Raw genomic sequence first — 19,145 nt, 5'->3', positions numbered from 1 at the left:
GAACATACTAAGAAATGTTAAAAAGCCAGAAACTATACAACTTGACAAGTGATTTGGTATGGGGGTAAAAGGGAGTGAGGAGTTGACATATAGGATAGGAGTCTGGGGGCCTTGGAGGATGGTGGTACCCTTCAAAGTAATAGGAAAGTTAGGAAAAGTGAAGGGCTTGGGGAGAAAGATAATGAGTTCAGTTTTGGATGGTTTGAATTGAAGATATCCAAGGGGCATCTAGTTCAAGATGTCCAACAGGTAGTTAGAGATGTGAATCTGGAGGTAGGGACTACATAAGTAGATCTGAGAAATCACCAGCAAAAAGATGATAATTGAATCCATGGAAGCTGAAGAGATCAAGTAAATAGAATTAAGAGGGCCTAGGATAGAGCCCTGGGGACACCCACTTTTATTGGACACGACCTAGATGAATATACAGCAGTGAAGACTGAGAAGGTGCAGTCAGACAGGTAGGAGAAGAACCAGGAGAGATTAGTGTCCCTCTAGAGGGAAAAGAGTATCAAAGAGGAGGGTGATCAACAGTGGAAGAGGCTGCAGAAAAAGGTCAAGAAGGTTGAAGACTAGAGAGAGTTAGGAAGAGAGTGAGATTAAAGGAAGTGGAGGCAGTGATTATAGATGGCCTTTCCAAGGAGTTTAGCCATAAAGCGGAGGAGAGAGATGGGATGATAGCTAACAGTAGTAGTAGAGAGATCAAGTGAGGATTGTTTTTGTTTGTTTGTTTGTTTTTTTAGTGAGGCAATTGGGGTTAAGCGACTTTCCCAGGGTCACACAGCTAGTAAGTGTCAAGTGTTTGGTCTGAGGCCAGATTTGTACTCAGGTCCTCCTGACTTCAGGTCTGGTGCTCTATCCACTGCGCCACCTAGCTGCCCCTAAGTGATGATTGTTTTTTGAGAACGGGGAGACATGGTCATGGTTGCAGGCAGTAGAGAAACAACCAGCAGTGGACAGGGAGTTATTGAAGATAAGTGAGAGAGTGGGGATGATAGGGAAAGCAATCTTTTGGAAAAGACAGAATGGACAGGTATCGCTAGTGTGTGTAGAGAGGTGTGCCTTGGCAAGGAGATGGGCTACCTCTTCATGTGAAGCAAGAGAGTGGTGAAAGGTATCTGAGGGATGTGAGATGAGGAGGGGAGAAGAGGGAACTCTTGGTGAATGACCTCAACTTTTTCAGTGAAATATGAAGCAAGGAGTGAGGGAAAGAGGGATCCATGGAAACCTGGAGGAAGGATGAGAAGGTTTGGAAAAACTGCTCTGGTGAATGGGATGGTAAGTCCATCAGGGAGGTATAAAAGGATTGCCTTGCTATAGGTGAGGGCCTAGTTGAGATTATGTAAAAATAATTCTTTTAGTGAAAATTTAGTAGTGAATTTTTGTAGTGGTTTTCTCCAGCTTCATTCAGCAGCACATGAATGAGAGTGAAGGCAGTGGATGGTAGATGTATTATTCCAAGTCTGGGGCTTCACAGGACATGATTGATCATAGGATAAGGGTGTAAGGAATTTGAGAGAAGAGGTTAGAGTAGAGTTGGATTGGTCTACCAAAGAGTCCAGATGGAGAACTGAGAAGTGGAAGGGATTCATGGCTGAGGCAAGGATGGAGAACAGGGTTTGGGTTTGCAAGGCAGAGGAAGAGGTAGATTGGCAACAGATTGTAATCACGTAAAGGAATTTCAGAGTTCATGAACATGGAAAAGGAGCATTTATGGTTGATGGCAAGATCAAGAGTACAGCCATCTCTGTGTTCAGTTGAGGTGGGGTAGAAGAGTTGGTCATGAAAAATGAGGAAGTTTAAGAGCTGAGGGGTAAGATGTTGGAGGAAGTATCTCTGTGTATATTGAAGTCCCTTAGTAGAAGTACAAGAGCTGGGGATGAAAGACTGTGAACCAAGCCCTGAAGTTGTCAAGGACAGAAGGGCTACAGCTCAGTAGGCAGCAGCTACCAGAATCTTGGGTAGTTAATGTGAATTGAATGAAGCACAAAGATGGAAAAGTTACTGAATCGTGGCAGAGGGAAGGCTTGAAAATGTCAACGGGGAGTCCAAATCCACCCTCACCCCCCCCAACACCCCCCCCCGGCCACGATCACTTGGGGTGGTATGAATGAAAGTGCAACTAGGGCTGCAAGGGTCGGGGGGAGGCTGTTACGCCAGAAGGGAGCCAGGTCTCAGAGCCAAAACAGGAATGAGGAAGGAAAAAGAATTAAGATGAAAGTTACTTTGTTACACGTATATTTAATTAATCATCTCTTTGCTGATGATTCTCAAATCTGCTTGTACTGCCCCAACCTTTCTACTGACCTCCAATCTTGCATCCCCCACCACCACTCAGACTCCACAAACTGGATATCCAGTAGACATTTTAAACTCAACATAGAAAAATGGAACTCATTATCTTTCCTCTCCTCCCCTCCTCTCCAATTTTCCTATTACTGTAGAGGACAACACCATCCTCCCAGTTCCTCAGGCCTGATACTTGGATATCACCATAGATATCACTATCTCTCAGGCCCCATATTCAATCTATGGCCAAGGCCTATTGATTTTCCTTCTGCAATATCTCATATGTCTTTGATACTGCCATCACCCTAGTGCAGGTCCTCATCACTTTGCACCTGAACTACTGAAATAGCCTGTTGGTTGGTCTGTCTGCCTCAAGTCTCTCTCCACTCCAGTCCAGCCTCCATTCAGCCACTAAAGTGATTTTCCTAAGGTGCAGGTCTAACCATGTTACTCCCCTACTCGATAAACTCCAGGGACTATCATCTCTACTATCTAATAGAAAATCGTCAGTGTGGGACAGCTAAGTGACTCAGTGGATAGAGCACTGGTGCTGGAGTCAGGAGGACCTGAGTTCAAGTGTGGCCGCAGGCACCTAACACTCACTAGCTGTGTGACTGTGAGCAAGTCACTTAATCCCAATTGCCTCACCTAAAAACAATCCACTAAAAAAAAGAAAAAGGGAAATCTACTTTGCCCCCCCCCAAAAAAGAAAAGAAAACCTTCAGCTTGGTATTTAAAGCCCTTCATAACTTAATCCTTTCCTACCTTGCCAGTCTTCTTAGACCTTACTCTGCCCCCTTCCCACATATTCTTTGATCCAGTGACACTGGCCTTCTTGCTGATCCAGGAAGATACTCCATCTCTTAGCTCCAAGAATTTTCTCTGGCTGTCTTCCATGCCTGGAATGCCTTCTCTCCTCATCTTAGCCTACTGGCTTCTCTTATGTCCCAACTAAAATCCCACCTTTTACAGGAAGCCTTTCTCGACCTCTCTTAATTTTAGTGTTGGAGTGGGGAACCTGTGGCCAAGAGGCCACATGTGGCCCTCTAGGTCCTCAAGTGTGGCCCTTTGACTGAATCCAAACTTAACAGAACACATTCCCTTTTTCTAGTGCCTTCCCTGTTTACTATTTATTATTTCCTATTTGTTCTGTATGTAGCTTCCTCTGTATATATGTTTCTTCATTGTCTTCCCCCATTAGATTATGAGCTCCTTGATGGCAGGGGCTCTCTTTTGACCTTTTTTACTCCCAGCACTTAGCACAATGCCCTTTTAAAATGCTTGGTCTCATGGCCATATAGCTTCTTTATTCTTGTTGGGACTTTTGGCCACAGGTCTAGCTCCAGGGATGGCCAGGGGAGGGAGGGGGTAGCCCATACCAAACCTTTCTTTGTTTTTATTTCTCCCCTTCCTAAATAAGATGAGGGCTTCACCCCAGAGAGGGCCCATCTGCTATGCCAGGCTTGTCCCTTCAATTCCACAGAAGGTTAACCTCTGACTGAACATGGACAGGTTCTACCACCCCAGCTCTGCACAGGATCATGCCCTTTCCTGAAGGGTACACCAACCAAATGACTGGGCTGTGTTTATAAGGCAGAGATGGAGACTAGAAGGGAGACACAGGTGAAACACACCAGGGAAAAAAGATGGAAATCAGATAGAAAAACATGGAATGGGAAACAGCCAAGAAGTCACAAAAACAGCTACAAAGACCGACAGAGACAGTGACAGGGAGAGAAGCCAAGAGGTAGAGAGATGCTATCTGGGCTGGAGAGAAACATTAGAAATTGAGGCAGACATTGAAGGGGAGAGAGAGAAAAATACTCTAACACAATGAACACTTAATAATTTAAGTTGCTTGCTTGATTGATTACTCATATAGCAGGCATTCCAGAGAGCACAGTGGAAGGGATAGGTAGATGTGTGTGTGAGGGTGTTGGGTGGAAGAGAATGGGAATAACCCTGGGCAGTGGGAGATAGAGATAGTGTTTGGATTGGTGTTAGAGTGGGAGTTAGGTAGGATTATCAACATCCCTAGGGGTTTAACCTCAGGGTGGAGTCCTTGCAAGGCCTTAGGTCCAAGCTAGAAGGGGCTGGAGGTGATTACCTAGGGACAGGCTCAGGCAAGGCAGCTAATTGGGGAAGTTTGATAGAATGAATGGCATTATCTTTTTTCCAGGTATGCGGGCCTGGTCAGGAGACTGGTGGAGGAAGTCTAACAGTATTATTCCTCTCCTTCCTCAGCAGGCAGGCCAGTCTAGGAGAGAGGTACAGGGAGTTTGATGGAAAGATGTTTTCTTCCTTTGGTTGAAGGAGCATGATGGAATGGCATTTCTTTTCTTTGTCAATAGGAAAGTCAGGCCCGGAGACTAGTGAAGGAAGCAAGATAGAAAAGAGAAATGTTTCAGGAACTTGCATGCTGTGTCCTGTTTATATTTTTGCCACAACCTACTGAAAAAGTAGCCTGGTCTCTCTTTTAGAAGAGAAGGTAAAGGGATTGGTGGAACATCTCTCCACTCTCTAGGTTATCAGGGATTGAAATGATTCTAAAGAGAAAACAAAAAGCCATCAAACAATGATGACAAAATAGGAGGAATGAGCAGAACCAAGGGAACATTGTATACAGTAACAGCAATATTGTTCAAAGAACAACTGTGAATGACTAAGTTATTCTGAGTATTACAAACATTCAAATCAACTACAAAAGACCTACGAAGGATGATAACTGATAAAAAGAAAGATGTATAGTATGGTTTTACATAGATATGTATATATATGTACACACATACATTTATATATGGGTGTGTATATATACACACATACACACATACATATACATATCTGTGTCTAATGGTGGCCTTCTCTAGTGTGGGGTGGGGAGGAAGAGAGAAAGAAAAGTGCAGAGCAGAGAACAAAAGAAAACTTAGAAGGAAGCACAGAGAAACAGGGTAGCTTTGAGTATTTATTACATGGTTTTTCAAAAGAAGTAAATAGCATGAAATGGAGATTCATGGGTTTTATATTGAATCCTCTTTTTGTGTTCTGCTGTGTGCATGGACAGTTTTGTCTTTTAGAATTTGAGTTAGAAATAAATGAAGAATTGAAAAAAAAGAAAAAGATAGAAGTAGGGCTTTAATATGAAAACAAAGAAAAAGAGGCATCCTGGGAGACAGAGGGACATCTTGATTGAAGAGGTCAGAAGGTAGAAGAATTAGTAAAGAAAAGGAAGAAAAAAAGGACTTGGAACTAGTGAACTAATATAAAGCTTTTCCAATAGAGGAAGGAGTGGTCCCTCTAGGGAAGAAGCAGAAGGTCATCCTTGAAAGACTAATAATGTGAATACACATGTGGTCTTAAACTAGAGATTATCCTGGTAGGGTCCAGGGAGAAGAGACACAATATTTTTTTTGTTTGTTTTTGTTTGTTTTGTTTGTTTGTTTGTTTCCTCTGCTGAGAAATACTAAAGCAGCTAGCTGTTTGTCAACCTGGTTAGGACAAAAGAGAAGTCTGCTATCTTCCTGAGGCACATATCCAGCCATTGGCAGAGATCTTCCTAAGACCTGTCAAAACCATTTGACTTCTGCCCATTTCTGGTACTTCATAATATTATAAATGAAACTGCCAGAAGGAACCTAGAAAGTGTTGCCAAAGATTACAAAATCTTGGGTTAGAAACTGAAGACCACAAGAGTCCAGGTGGTGTTTTTATTTCTGTTGTTGTTTGAAGGCAGAGACCTCAGAAGAGAACAGAAAATTTGGGTTGTGAACAGCTGGTTAAGTCGATGGTAGAAAGAGAAATGCAAATACCAAAAAAATTGACAAAGATGACAAAAATGGAAATAGGCAAGGCAGGAAGACAGGAACATTTTTGATAGAGCAATGAATCAGTTTTAAAGATTCTGTAAAGAGAGGTAGAGCCAAGATGCCAGAATGATAGGAACCAGTATGGCTGAGCTCTCCATAAAATCCCTCTCAACAGATCTAGAAAATGTATACAATCAGATCTTGATGGGGAAATACAGAAAAGGTCACAGCGTGTCATTTCTGTAGCCCAGCTCAGCACAGCAAGACACACAGGTAGTTCTGTGGTCACAGGGGACTGGGTTGGGTCAGGAGCATGCCACCTGGAGCACTACAGTTCCTACAGAGACTGTGCACCAGGGCAAAAGGAGGTACCAAACCTATGCTTACTTAACCATATACTTACAAAACCTATACTTACAAACCATACCCTTACCGGGGCATCGATAGAGACAGGTGGCAACTAGCCAGTTTCAAATTATAGACTCAGGGAAGGCTGATAAGGGACCTATGCATGGAATGGCATTACTGAATAGGGAGGCCTTGAGTGGTATACCAAGAAAACCGGAAGTTCAAAAGTCAGTAGTAGAACCAGCAGGACCCCAGGCACAAAGCAGGGTCTCATTCTCAGCACCTAGCCTAGCTTGCAGAGGAATAACCAGGGCAGGGATCCTAGACCAAAGGGGAACCTACAATTCTGCCACTTGGAGCCAAAAGAACTTTCCAGCTGACTGATAGGGACTGAGTTCAGCAGCAGTCTACACTTTCTCAGACTCAAGCCAGGTCAGGAACTTGCAGGACACAGACCAGGGACCAGCCATCAGACTTTGTTGTAGATCAGACCACTCTGGAAGCACTAAAAGTTTGCAGTCCCTAGTCTGTTCCCGAGATCCCGGAATAACACAACACTCAAGAAAGCAAAAACAAGACCAGAGCAGACCTTCTCTCCAGAAGTGCAGCAGAACCTAGCCCTAATATCAAGTCTGAAGTCAGGAAGAAGGCTGGAAGAACGAGCAAGCAAGAAAAGAATCCCACCATAGAGAGCTAATAGGGTGGCAGGAAAGATCACAACACAAGCTCAGAAGAGGAAAGTGACTCCCCCCAAAAAAGCCTACAAGCAAACCCTCATGGAAAAGCAGTGTGGGCAAATATTCAATTAGAATTCTTGGAAGAAATGAAGAAAGTTTTTAAAAAGCATTGCAATGTTTTCATAAATGAAATGAAAGCACTTGAGGATATAATTGGAAAAGAAATGAGAACTGTGGAAGAAATAATTGGAGAATTAACAGCTTGGCGAAAGAAGTACAAAACTTTGTCTGAGTAACAAACTACCTGAAAATTAGAATAGACCAAAGAGAAGTCAATGACTCTGTGAGGTGACAAGAAATATTAAAACAAAGCCAAAAGTCTAGAAAAATAGAAGAAAAGGTAAGATATCATATAGCAAAAATAACTGACCTGGAAAACAGATTGAAGAGAAAAACATTTAAGAATCATTGGACTATGCAATGACCAAAACAAGCAGCCAGAAAGAATTCAAGTATGAAGAGCCCGAGTCAGGTTCACATAAGATTTAGCAATCATCACGATAAAGGAATGGAAAACTCGGAATAGAATATTCTAAAAGGCAAAAGATATGAGCTTACATTCAAGAATAACTTACTCAGCAAAACTAAGTATAATGCTATTGGGGGAAAAAATGAATTTTTGATGAAACAGAAGACTTTCAGGCATTCCTTATGAAAAGACCAAAGCTGTCTAGAAACTTTGAAGTTCAAATACAGGAGTCAAGAGGAATATCAAAAGGTAAGTATAAATAATGATAAAGGATTAAACAAGAATAAATTTCTCATGTATTAATATAGGAAGATGCTATGTGTGTCCTCCTGGAACCTTATCATCAGAGGTTAAAGAAGGAGTCCATTTAGACAAGCCCTATGAGTGGTTCTGATAAGTAATGGTGATCTTTTTTTTTTAAATAGTATTTTATTTTTTCCAATTACATGTAAAAATAGTTTTTAACATTCATTTAAAAAAAAAATCTGAGTTCCAAATTTTCTCCTTCCCCCTTCCCTAAAAAGGTGGGCAATCTGATATGTTATATATGTGCAATCATGTAAAACATATTTCTATATTAGTCATATTATGAAAGAAGAAATAGAACAAAAGAAAAAAACACAAAAAAGATAAAGAAAATGAAAATAGTATGCTTTAATCTGCATTCAGACTCAATCAGTTCTTTCTTTGGAGGTGGATAGCATTTTCCAGCATGAGTCCTTTAGAATTGTCTTGGATTATTGTATTGCTGAGAAGAGCTAAGTCAGTCATAGTTGATCTTGGCACAATGTTGCTGTTATTGTGTACAATGTTCTTCTAATTTCGCTCACTTCACTTTGCATCAGTTCATTTAAGTCTTTCCAACTTTTTCTGAAATCCGCCTCATCATTTCTTATAGCACCACACCATTACATTTGTATGCCACAGCTTGTCCAGCCATTCCCCAATTGATGGGCATCCCTCCAATTTCCAATTCTTTGCCACCACAAAAAGAGCTGCTGTAAATATTTTTGTATGTATAGGTCCTTCTCCCTTTTTAATGATCTCTTTGGGATACAGATCTAGTAGTGGTATTACTGGATCAAAGGGTAAGTCATAGCAATCTTAAGAAAAGAATGGAAAGAGAGGGGAGAAGATTATCCTTGGGTAAGAGGATAGGAAAGTTAAGGAAAATTATCTCATATAATCAGGGTGCACAAATAGACATCTCTACAAACAAGGAGGGAGGAGGTATGGAGGACCAACTGACACTTGAACCTCTCTCTCTCTCTCTCTTCTGAACTTGTCAAAAGAATGAAGAACATACAGGGTTGGGCATGGAAATAAATTTCATTCAACAGGGAAATAGGATGGAAAGGGGAGAATAGGGGAAGGTGAATTTGGAAGAGGATAGATTAAGGGAAGAATTAGTTCTAAGCAAAACAAACTTTAAACATGCAGAAAATATTTATGGTTCTTTTAAGTGGCAAAGAATGGGAAACTGAAAGGATGTTCATCAATTGGGGAATGGATGGAGAAGTTATGGTATATAAATGGGATGCAATACTATTGTTCTGGTCTCTTTTCAGCATAATGACAAATTGCAGAGGACCAATGACAAAACATGTTACCCACCTCATGATAGAGTTGAAGGACTGAGAATGAAAAATGAGAAAAAACAAATCTTTTTTCAGCATGGTCAATGTGGAAACTTGTTTTAATCCACTATACATGTTTATAATGTGTTTTGTTTTTCTTGCATTCTCAATTAAGGAGAAGGAGGGCTGGGGTGGAGGGTGAAAAGGCAGACTTTGGCTTACTAAGACATTATTTTTTTAATTAAAAAAGACAAAATCAATATTCTGAAAAGCAGTTTGAAATAAGGTTAAAAAAGTGACTAAGATGTCCATACCTTTTGATGCTGAGTTCTTAATGATAGGTAAATGCCTCAAGGAAGTCAAAGGTAGAAAGATCCCACGTATACCAAAAAGAACTAAGGACAAAGTAGATGCGTGTGGATTGGGCAGTGGATGAATAAATTGTGGTACCCAAATGTAACGGAATATTATGCACCATAGGAAGTGACAAATATGAAAGATTCAGAGAAACAAAGGAAAATGTATGTATGTGTGTATGTTTGTGTGATGTTTTCCTGGTTCTGCTTATTCCATTTTGCAGAGTGAAATATCAGAACCAGGAAAACAATATATACAGTGAATGTAACAACATAAACAGAAAAATAAAAATGAAACTGGATGATGTGTAATTATACTGACCTGGAGAAGCACTGAGAAAATGTATCTCTATCCTTCAAGATGTGGGGGACTATGAGTGTGGAATATTGCACATATAATCAGTTGTGATTGATATGTTGGTTCATTCAGCTGAACTGATTTCTTTTTTTAAAAGAATCTGATCAGGGAACAACTAGATGGTGCAGTGGATAGAGCACTGGCCCTGGAGTCAGGAGGATCTGAATTCAAATTTGACCTCAGACACATAACACTCACTAGCTGTGTGACTCTGGGCAAGTCAGTTAACCCTAATTGCCTCACTGGAAAAAAAAAAAGTCTGATCATCCAACTGGGAGTCATTAAGTGGAAATTTATCAAGTCCTTTTATTTGTGGATAGTGGGGCCAAACACCTTTGAGTGAGTATGGATCTTATTTAGGAGTCTCTGCTATGCTCTGGGTCTTGATATAATCAGCACAATGTCCAGAATGATATGGACAAACTCACCATCTGCAGAGAATTCCCCATCTTGAACTATGCACTCAGTTGAATTTACATTTATTGGCATTAAATTTCATCTTATTAAAGCCTCACTTTTGAGTTAAAATCAACTCCATCAGTACAAGACAGAGAAAGTATGGCTAGATTGCAGTTTATCAGAAAAAGATCTGGAAGTTTCAGTGAACCAATGAGAGTGAACCAAATGAAAGCCAAAACATTCTATGTGAATATATACTTCATTAAGAGGAAAATAGGTCTGGAGAGAGAAGATAGTACTGGTCTACTCTGCCATGGAGTATTGTGTTCAGGTATGGGCACCATATTTTAGGAAGCACTTTGATAGAGTGTCTAGAGCAGAGGTGAGCAAACTATGCCTGTTTTTGTATGGCCTGAGAGCTGAGAATTTTTTTTTTAATACATTTGTAAAACTAGGTTTTATCTTGGACTGGGGCAACTAGGTGGCACAGTGGATAGAACTGGCAGGCCTAGAGTCAGGAAGACTCATGTTTCTGAATTCAAATCTGGCCTCAGACACTTAGTAGCTGTGTGACCCTAGGCAAGTCACTTAACCCACATTTTCCTCAGTTCCTAATCTGTAAAATGAGCTGGAGAAGGAAATGCCAAAACACTCCAGCATCTTTACCAAGAAAACCCCAAATGGGGTCAAAAAGAGTTAGACATAACTGAACAACAAAAATCTTGAATTAAATTGTTTTAAGTATCAGGCCCTGTGTACTTTGTAGACAAAATCCTTAGATTCTTGGAGAACAAGTACAATATGTGTTTGGATTACTTTGAAAAAGTGACTTTGTATGGTTTCCTGCTTACTCAGGAGTTCATATAATTTTTCAAAAGGTGTTCATGATGACATCTACTTTAGAGAAGTTATTGAATCCTCATGCGCCCCTCCCCCCCATTTAATAGGAGAAGTTGCTTTTCCTTTCTCTACTGTTCTGTATCCATGCTAACCAATACAATAAACTTTAAGCACCTGCTTAGTATAAGGTACCAATCTAGGGAATAAAAAAGGGCAATGATGGAAAATAGTCCCTGAACTCAAGGACCTTACATTCTATTGAGGGGTGGCAACATGCAAGATTTCCAGTGATGAAGACACTTGCCAGACAGCCCATGCCATTTCACTTTCTGACAGCTCTAAGCTCAGAGGCAATGGTTCTTAATCTTTTTTGTGTTTCGGTCTCCTTTGTCAATCTGGTGAATCTCAGAATTAAAAAAAATAACTGAAGGAAATGCTCACTGGACTTAGAAAAATAGGCAACAGACCAACATATTATAAAATCATGAATCATTTAAAAATCTCAGAGTTAAGTGGACGATCTTCTCTGAACTTCTGTGTGGGCACTCCCTGTGCTAACCCGCATTGTACGTTCTGATCCCCATTTTACTTGACTCTCTTGTCCATGTTTTCCCATAATTCCTCCACTGAGGAGCTGCTGTGTTGGAAGATTTTTATGCTGTTTGTATCCCCAGAGTTCATGTAGATTATTAAAAATATAGGAAATAAAGTCATTTCCATAGGAGACAGGTTTAGATGAAATGGACTTGAATTGAATAAAAAATTATGCTAGACAAAGAACTTTTCAGGGGTAAGTACATTTTTAAAGTTTGGAAGGAGGTTACCAATGGAAAGAAATGGGATTTTACTGTACTCTTTGAAGTTGTAGAAACTGTGGTTATACTTAACTTTGCACCTAGTAATCGCTATTAACGAGGCACTGGACAAGTGGTTAGACTATCAGAATGAAAAAAACTGAAAACAATTTCAATCATATGCAAACTTGTTGAGCTTTACTTAAAGTAAATTAGATTATGAAAGCTACTTGACAATATCTGAGCACAAATCCAAAAAAGAAAAAAAAGCATAAATTTCTTAACTGCAAAAACTTACATCTCTCTATATTAAATACATAAACAGCACTCATTAATGCAATACATACTTTATACTGACCTCTTGCAGTCATTTTTTTAAATCAAAGGCTGCACAAATATTTTAATGTGAGTGATTTCAATGGTTTATATTAAACCCAGTTTTGATGTGAAACAAGAATATAAACTGACAGCTAGAGTACACATACACTATGACGCCCAATGTACCTTAAAAAGTTTTTTAAACACACAGCACAACTGAATCTCTTGTAATGTCAGGTATAAAATGATGAACGAGGTAAAATTCCCATTTCCCATACTCTTCCTCTCCCACACTCCCTAATTTTAGCATCCTTGTACCATACTCCAAAACTTGTGGGGACTCAAACCCTCTAGTTATGGGCCTTGAGTCTTTGGAAATTTTTCTTAAAAATAACTGTTTCATCATTTGGAAGAAACTGCCACACAGTATACAGAATAACCTTCTATCTTCATGGATTTATTCCATTCTAACTTATAACTTCATTCTTACTACTTTTAGACATTAGTCTCATTTACATTAGAAGATGGTTAAGAAAACCCAGTAACATTCAAGTAGAGCCCCCAGCAATGTATTTACCAGTAGTGAGCTTATTATTTCTTTTTTATGTAAGGGCCATTTCTTGGTCACATGACTAACTTTATAGGATGTACAGTTGTTGACATCTATACACCACTGAGGCTCCAAAATTGCTTTCAGTGACCAGCTAATAACAAATTTGACTATCCTTTACATGAATTCTTAGGTTCCTTAATAACTCATAGGCTCCAGGAGTTGGCCCTCCCATGGAAATGGTTTCCATTTTCTGTTCCCCAAGGCACCATTACCAGCTCCCAGGACCAAAGTTAGGGAGCCTCTGTCATTAAAATTTTCATAAGAAAAAAAATTCTTCTTTTCAAATAATTTTCCATGAAGTGCAAGGGTGAACAGTGGATTCACTTTCAGCTGGTTCTCTTGAGGAAAAGAAAATTAAGAAATCATATCTTATTCAAATAGGAGACTGTTTCTAGTTTTCCTTGAAATACACATATTGCCGCTGGATGAGGTCAAGTCTCATTTTAATGAAGTGCACTTTTAATTACATCACCTATGCTTAAACCAATTATCATATTAAAACAAACTTGTTGGCTCTACCTAATGTTGAAAGCATTTTAGAAAAATGCATATATGTAATCTTTTGTAGAGCTTGGTTGATTGTAAATGAGGCAGAAAAAATATAAAAAGAAAATCATTATTGAAGTTTACTGGCTATAGTTCCCCCAGAGCCACTGGGGCTTAGGAAAGAGAGGTTTATTTATTTATTTTTTAAACTGATCCAGGAGTTCTTCCTTTGGTGTAGTTCTTAAAGAAAGAATATAGCAGCAGAACAGGCCCAACCTTGCCTGATCTTCCCTAAGAGAAGAAAAGTGAACCTAACTTGAAAAATAAGGTCATATCAATCCCTCTTTATCCTTTTCTCCTTTGAGATCAAATGCTTAACTAACTTTTTATACCCTTGTTATTTTATAAGTTAGTATTGCAAACATATAATGAACATCTCACTTACATTTTGGATGTTTCTAATAATTTTTAAACCTTTGTTTTGTTTCCCCCTTGGAAGAAAAAGGCAGGGAACAAGGAATGACCATGTTTTTGAAGAACTGTTTTCTCCAGATTTGCTATACATCCTGTTTTTTAGGTGATTAGATCATCTGATCTGTCACATATTTTTGCTGCTTCAAATTACAGAAATAGAGATTCAAAATAACCACACACAGAAAAAACTTTGTTAAAATGCTTACAAGAAGCATGCCTTTAATGGGGGGGGTCTAGGGTCAAATGCTTCTGTGATTGCTGCATGTGTGTGTGTTTGTGTATGTGTGAGAGGGCAATGGTGAAAGCTGTTTGACTTATGAATGTAGTTATTATTTTCAATTTTTAGGAAGCTAGCTGAAAGTGCATTGCAGGTATTACCATACCTATGAATTTCTAAGTCTTTTAAAGCCATGATTACACTCCTCAAGAAAGGTGTACTATTGTGTATAAACACAGACACAGACACACATACACACCCACATTCGAGACACTTACACACACTAGCTAGCCTTTGAAACAAGAAGTCATGGCAAGACCCATTTCCTCTTCTGGCTTATAGAAATTTATGATCCTATGATAAGCTGCATCTCACTCCAGGCTCAGAGACCAGCTCACCTCCAGGTGAAGAGCCCAGATCTCATGGCTAACTGTAACATTAACCAAAAAAATTTAACCCAGGTATTGACCTAAAGTTCATTAAAATGGAAAGGTTTTAAAATATCATACAAATACTTCTAAAATGAATATTCTTTAATTACAGTTATATAAATGTAGTTTGCCCTTTTATTTTTTAAAAATATATTCTCATCCTACTTTAGTTAATGGTAAGAAAAAAAAAGACTGATCCAGACAGCTATTATTTAAGATTTTAAAAATCAACATATTTTCAATCAATGGACATGCAAATTCCATCTTCCCCTCAGCAGAAAAGCCTACTAATTAGAAATGAGAGGAGTCTTCAGTTTAGAGAAAAGAAGAAATAAAAAGCAAAAATGTTTGGAGAAGTAATCAAATAACAAGCAATTTCCTTTCCCAGTATTTTAGGAATTTAATGTCAATCCTTCTGTACATAAACACCTCTTTGCTGTTTATGGGCAAACTACTGAGGAAGCCAAAGTGAGAGTCAGAGGGCCAATGCAAGGCCACAGCTCCTGTTTCAAATTCAGAAGAGTTTCTAGCCAAAACCCCAATGGCGCTCAGCTACTAAGTGACAAGAACACTGCCTCCTAGGTCTGGGTCCTATCTTCACTTCTAACTTACTGTATGACTTCAGACAAGCCACTTAACTCTGCCAAAACTCAGCTTCCTCATCAAATGAGGATGATGCCTAAGTTACCACTTCACAAATCCCTTTTGAAGATCTGGTGTGATAATGTAAATGAATGATTTGGTTTCTATATAAATGAGATTTTTTTTTTTTGGTCCAGATCTGTGACTTCATCCATTTGGGGAACTCCAAGTATGGAAACTCTCCCTTAATGCAGATCAGCAGCTCATTTGTAACTTTATCTTTGACTGTGTGTGTGGGCTCTGTTAAGTGACTTGTCCATGGACACACAGCCAGAATGTATCAAAGGCAAGTTCTCCTGTCTGCAGTGCTGGCCCTCTAGCCATGGTGCCCAGCTACCTCTCATGGAAAACTACTGATCTATAACAACATTTCAATGCATAGCATAATAGTAAGGTGTTGCATTAAATTTTGAAAAAATGAACTAATTTGTCCCATTTTTATTATGACTGTACATGCTATTATTTTATATTCAAGCCCAGAAAACAAAGAGGAGTGCTGGGTGAACGACCCATAGCAAAGCAAAGAAGTTATTTTGCATCCCCACGTTTATAAACTGGTAAGAAGTCATGGGTTTCCTGCTAATAAACAAATTTCTCAACAGTCCCTGAGATATTTGGCTGGCATGTCCACATCTTAATAGAGGTCCATTTCCTTTCTATAGCAAGATTTGTGTGCCAGGAGATACAAGTTCCTCCTTCAAGTAGGATTATTTCCTTGTATCAGCTTAATAAAAAAGTACTGAAGGCAACTGAATTGAAAATAACTTCCTCCTCCAGCAGCCAGAAAAGAAATGTGAAATAGGAAGATTCTCTATCTCAGGATAATCATCTGTCAGAGATGCTGTCTTTAAGTTTTCAAACGAAAATGTCCTTCAGGTTTATTTTTTTTTAATGTTGAAATGAGCCTACAACAAATGAATCAACAGGGAGAGAGTTAGCCAACCGTATCATCTTCATGGTTCTTCTCTTATTTCACTACTGAAATAATCTACTCAATCTATCTCTTAGCTATTTGACTTCCACATTAAATACATTTCTGTGGTAAGCAGAACCAAAGGACTGGCGTCAACTCTTTCAACAATTTGGGAGGAAGACTGTGCATACATGTTGCACCTAGAAATGAGACAAGGCATTGGGACCCTAAACAAGAATTGAAAAATTACATGGGCTACTTCTCCACCAGAGGCTTAAGAGCATTTTTTTTTGGTGGGGGGAGGGGACATGTGGCTTGATTTATCACCAGATAAATACCTATATTTCACAGAGAGCAAGATTTTCTGACCTAAAATGGGCATTTTATAAAAAGATTAAAGTGTGCCTGGTTGCTGTCTACTTTGCCTGTCCCTAGTCCTACTTGATACCTATCGCTCACTTTTCACATTCTTTTTTCTTTCTGTGAAGCCTTTGTTCACAATAGAAGAAGAGCTTTGTCACAGACTTCAATTTTGATCTCAAGTCTGTGTTAAATCCATTCCTTTAACTACAGGGCAGGAGATCTTCTTCAAGATGCATCCCTGGGGCAGGGTTTGTGGCATTCCCAGAAAGCACTGGAACCATTTCTCCCAGTCTGGATTCGCTGACGTTGCTGTTCTTTTGTATCCAAAGGGGGATTGCTGAAGTTCAATTTTAACAACTCAACAACTTTGCACAACTCAAGATAATGAAACTCTAAGTACCTGATTTTCAGGGACAAATTTACTTTTTTAATTAAAAAAAAAATCTAGCTCCAATTCCACAAGCATCAAACACTCACAAATAATAAAACATATTGCCACTTAAACTTCTAGCCATGTACCTAAAACAAAAATATAAGATCTCTGTCCCCACTCACCTTCCTCTCCCATCCTCTACTTCTTAATTTTGCCTCTACTGTTGCCATAAAGCTGTACATCTCACTATGTGGGAGAAGAAAAAAATGACAACAAGCCAGGCCTCTAGGAAGTACACAGGCCTCTATACAATGTAGGCATGCCCAAGGGATATTGTGTATCAGAAATTTAAATGTCAACACTGTTCCTGTACAAGGTTGACTTTATTCAGCTTAGTTAATTTATTATGAGGAATAATCTGAGTACAACATCAAAAACAAAATAAAAAATCCAGAGGGCTTTTTATTCCTTGCCCATCTAGTATTACCATTTTGTTCCCAATGTTTTCTGCTTAGGCTGACCAATTAGACCCCATTCACCCATACTGAAAAATATCTCTCCTGAAATTTACTCAATCTTATTGCATTTGTACAAGTAATGAGCCAAGTACAACTATTGCAACTAAGACATAATGTTCACTGATACAATATGTTTTAACTAATTATATGTGCACACAGGCAGCCAACATATTGTATTAAAGACATCTTATTGAAAATGCAAAAATAGGAGATGTATTGTAGCTTAAAATAAATTACATAACCTATACAGTATATATATTTAAAATAATATTTTATTTAGGTTTTGTCAGTTTTCAAGTGTTTTGACTAAGCCAAGAATTTAGTAAACTAAATATGTCCAAAATTCAGAAAAGAAAAAAAATTTTGTGAAACTTAGAAAAATATACTTTACTAAATTGAATCCAAATGCCTAATTTCAGGGAAGATCACATAGTGATTTTTAGTAATTTTATAAAGTGTCTTCTTTTTATTGTATGGCATGAAAGGGCTATATATCCTAGTGCTTTCCATGAGTTATATGTACCACAAAGTTATAAGAATGGCAGAAAGATACAATAAACTATACCTAAAAAGTTATTAATACACCTATCTAGCACAAGATTGCTAGATTATGACTTAGCTAAAGCTTTCAGTTCTCTTGAAGAAACCAAAACCAAAATCAGTTAGAATGCTCCATTCAACTACCTGTAGTGCCACCTTCAGGATAGGAGAATGAAAAGCAGGTAACGGCATGCAAAAGACTTGAAATTTGGTAATATGAGGTGACTAAAAAACATTGACGTATATACTAGGATATTAAAGAGACAAAACAAAACACAACCCTCTTTGAACCTCTTATGTAAAATGAAATACAATTGTTGAGTTATGATTCATTTTTGCTACCCCAATGATCTCTCAGACCATAAAAAATTACTTCCATATTTCAATGAAGCCTATTCACAATTCTCTTCCTTTGAATAGACTTTGACTCTTCCTGAATTTAGCCTCTTACCCCTCTGTATTTTAATAGTAGACAGTTTATAACTCCACGGGCAAGAGGAATATATTAGGCCACAAGGGTTATATCTGTTTATACAGCCAAGTTATTGTCAAGTGAGTAAAAGAAAATTCAACTTTTAGATACTGTATTTTCAACCTTGTGATCCTAAAAAAGAGGAAGAAAAAAAAATGGAGTTGAGTTTGTGGCCAAAGGGCACGAGTGGGCCATGTAGCCAATGGCACAGAGACACACAGCAGTACTTTGGTTGACAAATGCAGATTGTCCAATGGAAGTGAAGGCTTCAACAATGGAGACAACTTCTACCATGATGCAGCCATGTCTCTTAGTTTTTTATGGTGCAGAAAAACTAATTCCATTTAAAAAAAAAGAGAAAAAGAAAAGACCTCTCTTTAGGTCCCACATCAATGTGAGCATACCCAGTATGCTAGAGAATTTATCTGAAACCTTTTAAATCAAGGCCTCTTTCATTTAAAAAAAAAAAAAATACACACAAACAAAAAAAAAAAACCCAAGATGAAAGAAGAAAAGATGCTGAAGTATTATTCCAACTGTCTCTGTGGTGTGGTGATCAGTCACATCATCTCATGTCTTTATTCATTCTCTTCTCTCATTTCTACGATGTCTGTAATTTCCTCTGTTGGAGGCATGTCAGTCATGGCGGAGTCTTCACCTTCTGTGGCTGACTCGTTTTCGGTCTTCTTTTTCTAGATCAAAGAAGAATTCATAAATCCAAGAATACAGACAGAATCAAAATGTCAACACAAGTTGACCCTGGAACAATGACCATTCAAAAGACAGAATATGCTACATAAAAATCTTAGGTGATT

General features: G+C 38.6%; 1 protein-coding gene across 2 annotated transcripts in view; it reads right to left on the bottom strand.

Moving 5' to 3' along the window:
• Nucleotides 1-16,831: 16,831 nt before the first annotated feature.
• Nucleotides 16,832-19,145, bottom strand: part of ANKH (ANKH inorganic pyrophosphate transport regulator) — a 127,165-nt gene continuing 124,851 nt past the window's right edge. For both annotated transcript variants that reach the window (XM_027868821.1, XM_027868822.1), the window contains exon 13: nucleotides 16,832-19,022. In XM_027868821.1, coding sequence (XP_027724622.1) covers nucleotides 18,909-19,022 — 114 coding nt within the window. In that variant the 3' untranslated portion in view covers nucleotides 16,832-18,908. The remainder of the gene's footprint in view (nucleotides 19,023-19,145) is intronic.

Source organism: Vombatus ursinus, unplaced genomic scaffold (genome assembly GCF_900497805.2).
Source record: "Vombatus ursinus unplaced genomic scaffold, bare-nosed wombat genome assembly UNPS02014791.1, whole genome shotgun sequence".
Lineage (NCBI taxonomy): Eukaryota > Metazoa > Chordata > Mammalia > Diprotodontia > Vombatidae > Vombatus > Vombatus ursinus.
The sequence above is the reverse complement of the archived record's forward strand: the minus strand, read 5'-3'. Positions and strand labels throughout refer to the sequence as shown.